The sequence below is a fragment of the Quercus suber genome, unplaced genomic scaffold, assembly GCF_002906115.3.
Source record: "Quercus suber isolate HL8 unplaced genomic scaffold, Cork oak 2.0 scaffold_94, whole genome shotgun sequence".
NCBI classification, from domain to species: domain Eukaryota; kingdom Viridiplantae; phylum Streptophyta; class Magnoliopsida; order Fagales; family Fagaceae; genus Quercus; species Quercus suber.
This window is the reverse complement of record NW_027069559.1, coordinates 1018635-1030454: the sequence shown is the minus strand read 5'-3', so window position 1 is coordinate 1030454 and position 11820 is coordinate 1018635. Positions and strand designations below refer to the sequence as shown.

General features: G+C 40.7%; 1 protein-coding gene across 1 annotated transcript; it reads right to left on the bottom strand.

Annotated features, from left to right (window-relative positions):
- Positions 1-6153: 6153 nt before the first annotated feature.
- Positions 6154-7535, bottom strand: LOC112003713 (putative disease resistance protein RGA3). The gene is made up of 2 exons (XM_024035914.1): positions 6852-7535; positions 6154-6795 (listed from the first exon to the last, which is right to left on the bottom strand). The coding sequence occupies exons 1-2, from the start codon at positions 7533-7535 to the stop codon at positions 6154-6156; spliced, it is 1326 nt and encodes a 441-aa protein (XP_023891682.1).
- Between the last annotated feature and the right edge of the window lie 4285 nt (positions 7536-11820).

Sequence of the window (11820 nt, the reverse complement as noted above, 5' to 3'; positions counted from 1 at the left end):
CTAACAGACTTTCCCGCCACAGCAGCTGGAGCTTGATTCTGTTTGGATCTTCAACTGACTCGTGCTATACTACACGTGTCATAACTAACTCTCCTCCATACAGAAATGACATAGTTTTGGTTAAATATCTTGCACGTGCGTGGACTCATCACGTGGGAACTTGTTTAATTGTCTTCCTTCTTTGGACTGCAAGTGTGCTCTGTTTCTCCATCTTTATCATCCCCTCTCAAACGAATGGGAGAGGCACGAGGCATGAGTTTGTCACGAAAGAAGAGAAACAAAGGACCAGGTAAGGGTTTATTAAATATGTCAGCAAGATTATCCTTGCCAGAAATAAAGGAAATGGCTAGATCCTTGCGAAGAACTCGTTCTCTGACAAAATCAAAATCAACTTCAACATGCTTGGTCCTAGCATGAAAAACTGGATTTGAAGCAAGTGCAATGGCAGACACATTGTCACACCATAGAACTGGAACATGATGGAGAAACAGAAGAAAATCATGAAATAATTGCCTAAGCCATGAGAGTTCAGCAGCAGTGGTGGCAAGTGCTTGATATTCTGCCTCTGTGGAAGATCTGGAAATTGTAGTTTGTTTCTTGGAAGACCAAGAAATAGGATTAGGACCTAGAAACACCATAAATCCAGTAGTTGATTTCCTATCAAAGGGATTACCAGCCCAATCAGCATCTGTGAAGGCAGTGAAAGTAAGAGGCCCTCGAGAAAAATAAATCTCATGGGAAAGTGTACCCCTCACATATCGTAGAACTTTCTTGGTAGCCTCCAGATGAGTAGTGGTAGGAAATTGCATGAACTGACATAATTGATGAACACTGAAGGCCAAATCAGGTCTAGTAAAGGTGAGATATTGAAGAGCACCAACCATGCTTCGATATGTGGAAGGATCAGATAGGCGAAAACTAGAATCAGGGGTAAGTCTAGCAGCAGGACAACATGGTGTTTTAGTAGGTTTAGAATTATGCATGTTAAACCGATGAAGAACATCAGATGCATACTTGGTTTGTGAGAGGGTAAGACCATACTTGGTAGGAGAAATTTGAATGCCCAGAAAGTAACTGAGAGGGCCAAGGTCCTTGAGATCAAAAGTAGCACTGAGAGCTGAGATAAGATTGGCAATCTGAGATGGAGCATTGCCAGTGATGATGATATCATCAACATACAACAGTAGATAGAGAATGATAGAGCCTGAGTGATAAACAAAGAGTGATGAGTCTGCCAAGGAAGCCACAAAGCCAAGATGAAGTAACTGAGAAGTGAACCTCTCAAACCATGCCCTTGGAGCCTGCTTCAATCCATAAAGGGACTTGAGCAATTTGCAAACATAAAGAGGTCTAGACTGATCAACATAACCCTGTGGCTGCTGCATATAAACTTCCTCCTTGAGATAGCCATGGAGAAATGCATTGGAAACATCCAATTGCCTAATGGACTAGTTTAAACTAACTGCAATTGCCAAGACCAACCTGACAGTAGCTGGTTTAACAACTGGACTAAAGGTCTTAGTGAAATCAATTCCAGGCTGCTAATGAAATCCTTTGGCAACCAGCCTAGCTTTATACCGAGCAATGGAACCATCACTGTTAAGTTTCAATTTATAGACCCATTTGCATCCTACCAAATTAAAATGTGGAGGAGGAACAAGCACCCAAGTTTGCTGCTTCTGCAATGCATCAAACTCAGCATCCATAGCCTTGCACCAATTTGGATAGGAAGAGGCTATTTTGAAAGTGGAAGTTCTGTGAAGTTGTAGTCAAGGGTAGCTTTATAGTAGAGTTTAGGCTTGGATATACCATTCTTGGACCTAGTGTGCATAGGATGAAGGTTAACAGGAACATTGGGTATGGAAGGTGGAGGACTAGAAGGAGCAGAAGCAACCAGTGAAGGAGAGTGAGTTGGAGGAGTATTATGATATGAGGAAGTATGGGAAGGATTTGGGGAGTTATCACTGTAAAAAGAGTGATCAAGGGAGGAAGGGATAGAGGATGTGGCAGAAGGGACAGAATTTGGAGGAGGCCCTAGAATAGAAGTTTGATTAAGGGAATGCAAGAACAGGAAATTGGATAACCAAATGGGAGAAGATTTAGAAGTGACAGGTGACTGTGGAGTAGGAGTGAGTGTAGGAAAAGGGAATTTTGACTCATTAAACAAAACATGTCTAGAAATGTACATAGAGTTTGCAATTGGATCAAAGCATAAGTAGCCCTTTGAAACAGAAGAGTAACCTAAGAAAATATATTCCTTGGTTTTGGGTTCAAGCTTGTGTAAGGTGTAAGGTCTTAGAAGAGGATAACAAGCACACCCAAAAATTTTGAGTTGGTTTAAATCAGGTTTAGAGTGATATAACAGAAATTATGGTGAGTGGAATTGAAGAGTGGCAGTAGGTAGTAAATTGATGAGGAAAACAGCAATTTGGGCTGCATAAGACCAGTATTGAAAAGGAAGAGAGGCTTTAGACAGCAAGGTAATTGAGGTTTCTATGATATGTCTATGTTTTCTTTCCACTAGACCATTTTGCTGTGGAGTATATGGACATGAGAGTTGATGAATAATACCATGGAGAGATAAGTAAGTTTCAAATTCTTTAGAAACATACTCACCACCCCCATCTGATCTCAGAATTTTAAGTTTAGAGGAAAACTGAGTTTCAGCCATGGATAAGTAGGTAGTAAATTGATGAGGAAAACAGCAATTTGGGCTGCATAAGACCAGTATTGAAAAGGAAGAGAGGCTTTAGACAGCAAGGTAATTGAGGTTTCTATGATATGTCTATGTTTTCTTTCCACTAGACCATTTTGCTGTGGAGTATATGGACATGAGAGTTGATGAATAATACCATGGAGAGATAAGTAAGTTTCAAATTCTTTAGAAACATACTCACCACCCCCATCTGATCTCAGAATTTTAAGTTTAGAGGAAAACTGAGTTTCAGCCATGGATTTGAATTTAACAAAGACAGAAAAGACCTCAGATTTATGTTGAAGAAAGTAAATCCAAGTAAAGCGAGTGTGATGATCAACAAATAACACATAATATCTGAATTTATTGATAGAAGAAACAGGAGCAGGGCCCCATACATCAGAGTGTACCAATTCAAGTGGTGAATGTGCAGCAAATTGAGAATTAGGAAAGGGAAGTCTATGAATTTTACCACTAAGACAGTGTGTACAAGAGACAACACTATTACATTTATTCAAAGAACTCTTAAGCATAGGGAAAAGAGTGTGCAAGACTTGAGCATGTGGATGTCCAAGCCTATTGTGCCATAATTCCCAAGATGAAGAAGTGGAAGCAACATGGTTGCAGACTGAAGGAGGGGAAACAACATGGTTGCAGACTCTAGAAGGTAATGACAAAGTAGGAGCTTTACTAGGGTAGATAGGGTATACACCCTATTCACTCTTGCCCTGGTAAAGCACCTTCCCTGTGCCCAAGGCCTGAACAGATAAAAGATTCTCATCAAAATAGCAGTAACAATGGTTATCATGGCAGAGTTTGTGAACAGAAGCTAGATTTGAAGCAATTGAAGGAACCCTAAGGACATTGTTGAGATGTAAAGATGAGTTTTGAGTGGGAAATTGAACTTTACCTGTGTGAGTGATAGGAAGGTTTTGGCCATTACCAACAGTTAGGTGGTCCTGTCCAGTGTAAGGCTTTGGGAAAGACAGTGCATTGAGGCTGGATGTGACATGATCCGTAGCAGCACTGTCAGCTAACCATGGTTGCTCTTGAGTGATTGTAGCATTTGAAGCTGTTGCCATAGCAGCTAATTTTGTGGGAGGATGCTTCCCTTGATATGCATAGTCCATGCGATGATAGTAGTCAATGGTTGTATGGCCATTCTTTCCACATATCTGACATGAAGGTCTATCATTCTTCAAGCCTTGAAACTGTGAAGATGAGGAAAACTGATTGGCTTGATTTTGATTTGAAGAGTATGGTGAGTATTGCTATTGTGGAAAGGCATTGAAACCTTTACCACCACCATTACCTCTTCCTCTATTGTTATTCCTTCCTCTACCTCTATTATTGTAATGATTATAACCACCATTACCACCAGATCTAGGTGTAGCATTCACAGCCATAGCAAAGGTTTCTTTAACATCATTTGAGTCATTCAAAGATTCTTCTTCTGAACCAAGCAAAGTGGTGAGTTCATCAAAACTCACTGGTGTACTCCTTGTACGTATGGCAGATCTGAATGCATTGTAATCTTTGGGAAGGCCTTTGATGGCTATGTGGAGCAACTCTTCATCATCAAGAAATACTCCAACTGCCATCAGCTTATCCCTCACAACTTTGATCTTCTGAAGATACACATCAACAGAATCACAGCCTTTCCTAATATTGTGAAGTTCTCCTTTCAGATTCATAATGTGTGATCTTGAGATTGAAGAAAAACGGTTTTCAAGAACCTTCCAAACCTCTACTGCTGAGTGACATCCCACAGTGAGAGCAAGAATTGTAGGTGTCAAGGTAGAACTGACAAAAGTAAGAAGTGCTTTCTCTTTTGACTTCCAGATTGAATAATCTGGATTGATGATTCCAGTGACAGATCCTAAAAGATCCTTGAGGAACTTCTCTGGAATTGATTGAGTTTCATCGAGTAACTCTAATAAAGAGTAAGTATCAAGCACCATTGAGATTTGATATTTCCATACTATATAGTTGGAACTATCAAGCTTCACTGTCATCATGTTTGACATGTTTGACAGTAACAGAAGAGGTTGATTGATCAGATTGATTGAGGAAGTGGAAGTAGATGCCATGGATGCCATTGTTGGAGATGATGATGGCATTGTTGTAGAAGCCATTTGTTCAGTAGAAGCCATCTGTGGCTCTGATACCATGAAGAAACAAGCAAGTTTCACAAAACTGATCACACTGATCTTTGATTTAAACACAGCACAGTAAAAGAATTGAATGAAAGAAACAGAGAAGAGAAGAGAGAACGAAGAGAGAAATAGAGAGAGAGAATTGAAGAGAACTCTTGAGAGAAAAGAACTAATTCTTGTTATTTACTCAATGAATCAATATTATACATCCCCTCCTATATATAAGCATTAACAGAGAATAGATAGAAACAAGATATTTCTAACAGCACTAACTAACTTCTAACAGACTTTCCCGCCACAGCAACTGGAGCTTGATTCTGTTTGGATCTTCAACTGACTCGTGCTATACTACACGTGTCATAACTAACTCTCCTCCATACAGAAACGACACAGTTTTGGTTAAATATCTTGCACGTGTGTGGACTCATCACATGGGAACTTGTTTAATTGTCTTCCTTCTTTGGACTGCAAGTGTGCTCTGTTTCTCCATCTTTATCAATAACTAATGCGTAACTTCTCCAAGTCTTGAGGTGGCTCTAACGCATTTAAACTTAATACATTACTCACAATTCTTCTATCATTCGAAGCTAAGGCAATCGGATCAAACCCTTCACTAAAAGATAGATACAAATCACGAAGACGGTTCAAATTTTTTAATTCTTCAAGTTTACTTCCTTTGCTATCCTCATCACTTACGAGGGCACTATTTAATGTTCTAAGAGAAGTCAATCTTCCAATCCCTCTTGGAATCACTAAATTATATCTGATAAGAAGTCTTAAGTTAATTAATTTACCTATTTCCTGTGGTGATATTTTAGGTGAACTCATAGACTCACCAAGCCTCAAAAATTGTAAATTGCATAGATTACAAATAGTTTTAGGCATTTTGCATTTGCGAAAAGAAACATATTCTTTACACTCATACAAATCGAGATACCTTAAATGTATTAAATTTCCTATTGTATCTGGAAGTTCCATCATGAAGTGCAAAGTTAATACCTGTGAACGGCAAAAATTTTGGACTAAATTGGACATGTTATAATCATTATGATTAAAAAAGATGACAATGCGTAGATTTTTGGATCTATCAATAGATGGAGGAAATTGGGACCCTCTTGAATATCCCAAATGGCGAGCTTCAGTAATTGATTGTGCAAAGTCATGCATTATATCATGCATTTTGTACCTCGTGCCAAACCGTTTATATTCCTTGCATTCTTGAAAGAAAGAGTGAATGACTAAATTTTCAAAGTATTCTCATGCCATGATTTCGACCTCCATATTTTCCTTTGACTCAACAAATCAGTGTGCTGTCCACGCATATACCAACTCATCAACATCAAAGACATGATTTTTCAGAAAGACAGCACAATATGAGAAACACCATTTCAGTGGTGATGACAAATCATAGTAACTCAGTAACAATGGTGCAAAAAGACCTCTTTCAACATCTTCTAATTCCCACAAATTGCTATTCAAAACATTCTTCCATTCTTCTTTACTTTTCTTTAAGCGCATGAGACTCCCTAGAGTCCTTGCTGCAATGGGCAAGCCTTTGCACTTCTTTGATATTTGTCTGCCAAAGTCTTCTAGTTGCTCACATTGCTGATGATCCTTATCAAAAAATGCTATTTTACTAAACACCAACCAACAATCTTCCTCAGACAAGTCCTCCAACTTGATCGTATTTGCACTTTCCATCATCTTCGCGACTTGGTCTTTACGTGTGGTGACTAGAATTCTACTACTTTGGGAACCACAATTTTTAAGTGCATCTCTGAATGGCTTCCACATTACAAAATCTTCAATCCACACATCATCAAAGACAAGAAAAAACTTCTTTCCTCCAACTTTATCACAAATTCTATCCAATAGACTTTGCAATGCAGTCAAGTTAAAGGATCGACGCTCAATAGATTCAAGGATTTCTTTGGCAACCTTGCACTGACCAAAGGATCCGAAACACAAACCCACACTTTTATCTCAAAATGGGCTTGCACCTCCGGATCATTGTAGGCTAATTGGGCAAGAGTAGTTTTTCCAATACCGCCCATGCCCACCAAAGAGATGACATAGGGGTGTTTTTCTTTTTTAGTACCCTTGCCCAATAGAATGCTCACTAGATCATTCTTAACCTTATCACGACCAAGAATTTCAGACACATCAACATAAGAAGTGGTTTTTGGTCTCTCAACTACTTCTTCAATGGCCCTACTCAATTCAAACCCGTACATCTCCTTCTCTTTGTTAATCTCATCTAATTTTTCGTTAAGGTCTTTTATCTTATGAGCAATATCACGATGCTGAAAAAGATTAGGAATTGAGAAATTGAAGTTGGGGGTGATGGGCCATACCTTCCTCTTCTTAGCATTACTAGTTTCAGCTTTTTCTTCTTCTTCGAATTCTTTTTGTTGTTTTTCAATCTCTGCTTTGATCATGACAGTGTTCCACTCATCCAACACGTTGTCGATCTCGTACGATACGCCTTCGAGCTTATCTAACCAAAGCTTCACAGCTTCCTCCTTCAGCTGCCTCTTCTCAGCATCATTGAGCACTGCCTGAATGGTACGGAATTTGGTTTCAAGCTTTTGGACTTCTTCCTTAACAGTTACAGTCAACGTGAACTCTGGAGAAATGAAAGAACTAAGCCGCTCCATGATAGCAGAAAGTAGAGCACCAGCCATACTTTGGAAATGGAAATTCGCTGGATTACACGAGATTGAAAGAGCAGATGGTAACTCAGAATGCTTGATGGTTCAGGAGAAACGAAATAGTCTAGCTGCTCGAAGTATAAAATGAAGTTAAGGGCCCACAACTGATAAGTCTAATAGCAGAGCCACATACTGATAAATTTAACTTTTAATCTCATATTAACCTTTTATTTTCACCATTAACAAATAAACTACTGGAAAATAAGTACACAAACATTGGGAGATCATTTTACTTTTCATATTTTGGGATGTTACTTAAATCCTTCCATTACTAATAAGTAATAAGGGATAGATGCCAAATAAAAGTGGCTTAAAATGTCCATTAAAAAACTAAAAAAGTGGCTTAAAATGCTTTTTTTTTTTTTTTTTTGCTTAAAATGTAATTAGAATAAGTGTGTTTTTGGTTAGAGCTTATAAAGTCAGTTATTTATTTATTTATAAAATATAAGTATATTATAATATATTTTCAGTAAAAAACTAAATAGATTTTTCCAAATAAAAACTAATAAAGCTTTGCCTCTTACTTGATAAGGATTAGAGACGTTAGCCCATATCCAGGTATATAGGAAAATGCATATGGATGTTGTGGGGCCCGTGGGCCTGATAGCCTCGGCCCATCGTGTAGCAGGCCCAAGGCCCATGCCGAGGAGCACAGACTATTCAAGGCTAAATTGGGGAAAGCCTCTTTTCCCAATCCACGCCGAGGACCTCCTTATCCTCAGCCTGACAAAGATGATTTTTGGGAGAGACTAACCCCAAAGTAAGCTGTCACCCTCGCATTTAATGCACTCAACTAACCCCCCTGGCCGCATTAATGGGGAGGTAACCCCTTGGCAGGATAACGTTGATCAGAGTGAACCACTTGAGTACTGATAAGGCCTCTGATGGGACGGACGGCCAGAAGAAAGGCAAATAGATGATCAACAGATGGAAGAAGGAGATAGGAAGATGAAAACTATATAAGAAAAGCAAGTAAAGTAAAATAGGGGGGGAAAAAGAGAGAGAATAAAAAGGTCTCCTCGGCCACAGGCCGAAGAGCATCCCCCCATTTGTAAAGAAACTCTTAGTATTTTTTATAAGGAAAGTTCATGCATGGTGATCGACGGCCAGCGCCTAAACCTTTAACCCACTATCTATAAATTTATTGTTTGGGCTGAAAACCCATTCATATTCAGGGTCAATCTAAATTGAGTCCCTACAATTGGCGCCGTCTGTGGGAAAGGATTAGGGTGCTGGCCGGCGCACCAGGCGAGTGTTCTAAGTATTCGTTTTACAGTAGGTTGAAAAGAAAAAAAAAAGTATATAGAAGATTTGACAGTAGAAAAAAAACAAAGAAAGATCTTGATATTATTATTTCATGAATAGAAAAATTACATATTACAATCAGAGGCTCAGGCAGGCCTGTTTTACAAGCAAATTTACAAGCTAATGCCACCTGCTATTTCTACAATCAGAGGCCCAGGTGGAGCCGCCCTAAGAAAAAACTAGCCGGTGGGAAGTGTCAAGCCGTCCCTTTATTGGTATAAAGAGAATGGGAGAGTTTGACAAGAGGCGGAGAAGGGGAAGGGCAATCCTGTTTCCAGGCCACCAACAACTCCCTTCTCAGCCAGGCGAAGTTGGAACAAAGAGAGGAGCAGATGCAGGGGCTCCGGGATACCTTCCCCCATGATGTTCCCTCGATTCTCTCCGAACCTCACGAGTGTTGGCCGTTGGAGACGGCAACACTCGAGCACCGCCCATGAGGTGAATTCGCACGCCTTCCTCGTCGGGGGTGTGCTCCGAGGAAAGACGTTAGGTTCTCTAGCAACATCCCTCTGGGATACCTCGAAGGGCGCCATCAGGGTTACGCCTAGACTCTGCCGCACCGAAAGCCCAGTGGGGGCTGCGGCCATACCGGTTTTTGTCAACCCCGGTAACAATTCTGGCGGGGTTGTTAAAAGGGCATGGGGAGCTGGAAGAATGTGTTTTTCTTTTTTTTTTTCCTGTTTGTGTTGAGAGGTCCATGGATTGTGGGGAAACCATCTCCTCACCTTATATAGGGGATGGGGGTTGGTGAGAATTAATTCATGGAGAGTTCGAAAAGAGAATTATCAGCTGGGCTAATAATGAAGCTGCCAATTTCCAAGGAGGTCGTAGACCGTTGGACTCGTGTTAATTCACGAGGACATTAATGAAGGCGCGTTTCGCGCACCGAGGCGTCCAGTGCGGAACACAAACAGACAAAGGGCGCTTCATAAATGAAAAAGATGAGGCCTCGAGCCGGAGGCGAGGTCAATGCCACGTGTAAAGATCATAATCTGACCCAAAGAGGAATCATCTCCAGTGAAGCGGTCTGAGGACAAACCTCTACTTACAGAAAATAGAAGTGGTAGACAGAGCCAAGGTATTGCATGGTCCTCGGACCCAAGCCTATGGTAAAACTACACACACCATTATATCTAATACTTACAGAAAAATTGAAGTGGTAGACAGAACCAAGGTATTGCATGGTCCTCGGACCCAAGCCTATGGTAAAACTACACACACCATTATATCTAATACTTACAGAAAAATTGAAGTGGTAGACAGAACCAAGGTATTGCATGGTCCTCGGACCCAAACCTATGGGGAAACTAGATACTTACAGAAAATAGAAGTGGTAGACAGAGCCAAGGTATTGCATGGTCCTCGGACCCAAGCCTATGGTAAAACTACACACACCATTATATCTAATACTTACAGAAAATAGAAGTGGTAGACAGAACCAAGGTATTGCATGGTCCTCGGACCCAATCCTATGGTAAAACTACATACACCATTATATCTGGGTACTAGACAGAACCAAGGTATTGCATGGTCCTCGGACCCAAGCCTATGGAAAACTAGATACTTATAGAAAAATAGAAGCACTGGGTATAACTAGGGTATTGTATGGTCCTCAGACTCGAACCTATAGAGAAAATAACTATCTGGAGAAAAACCAAAGCGTAACTTAGAGTCAAGCTATAATACGATCCTTGGATTTATATTTGAAGGATAACGGATGGTTTTATGAGGTCAACTCCAGAATAGAACACCAATATTGAGCAGAATACAATAGTAAAGCAAACAAAAGAACATATCATTATTTGGAAGCAAAGTATTAAGTATTCAGTTCAAACGGAGAAAGTATGCAACTCCTTTACAACGCCACTAAGGCAAGAAACAAAATGAGATAAAAGAGAAGATAAAAGAAAAAAATAAACAAAGTTATCCTATGTCGTATACTAGTCTCCTCAACTCAGTAGGCAAATTAAGCCAGTAAGCAAATCAAAAGGCTTGAGCCAAGGCTTAAGGGCTTGATCCCGGAAGGTCCGTCGGAGGACTTGCCGCGTCTTGTGGTATTTCCTGACCCTCGGTTACAACTTCCCCCAACGTTATCTGGGGCTCAACCTCCTCGGATGGTTGATCAGTTAACGGCGCATCCTCGGCGGTCTTATCTTGACTTTCAACCGATGGTAATGAGGATCCCTCCTCAGGAGCAGCAAGTGCAACCTCGCGAATGGCAATGGGGTAATATACCCTGTCCTCCCTTCTAAGATCAGATAAGGCATCAACCCCTGCTTGGTTGAGGGCTTCATGCCAGGTTTGAGAATAGTAATACCTGCACATTGCAGGAACTTGAGCCCGAAGGGTGGCTTCAGTCTTAGCCACCCCATCTGCGAAAGCATCCTCCTCTGCCTTTTCCATAAAACGCTCAGCGTCTATTTTCGCAAATACCGCCTCGTCTTTGGCTCTCACAGTCTCGTCCCTGACATACTCGGCAACACCTTTTTCATGGATTGCCTTGGTCAACTGTTCCTTCATATAGGTAATGTTCTCTTTGACAGTTTGTAATTGACCCTCAACGTCTTGCAAGCGATTAGTTTGATTCTCAGCTTGCTTCTTGGCCACGGCTAGATCAGAGACAACAGTATCCCTGGCCTTCGTCATTTCTGTCAGATCATTGGTCGCCTTTTTTAGGTCGGCCTCAGATCTCTTAAGAGTATTGGCAGCCTCTAAGAATTTGTCGCGCTCTTGCGCTAAGGCATTGCTATGATCATCAACCTCCTCGCCCAACCTGAAAAGGGCCTGGATAGCCTGCCAGTAAAAACAAGTAACTCTGTAAAGAGAAAGAAAGATACTAAGCGACAAAATTTTGAATAAAGTGAATAGGTGCCAAAGGACCTACCATGCCTAGATATTTCTTAAGGTCGAGGACAACCTCTGACCCACTCATTTTCTCTAACTCGGCCATGTC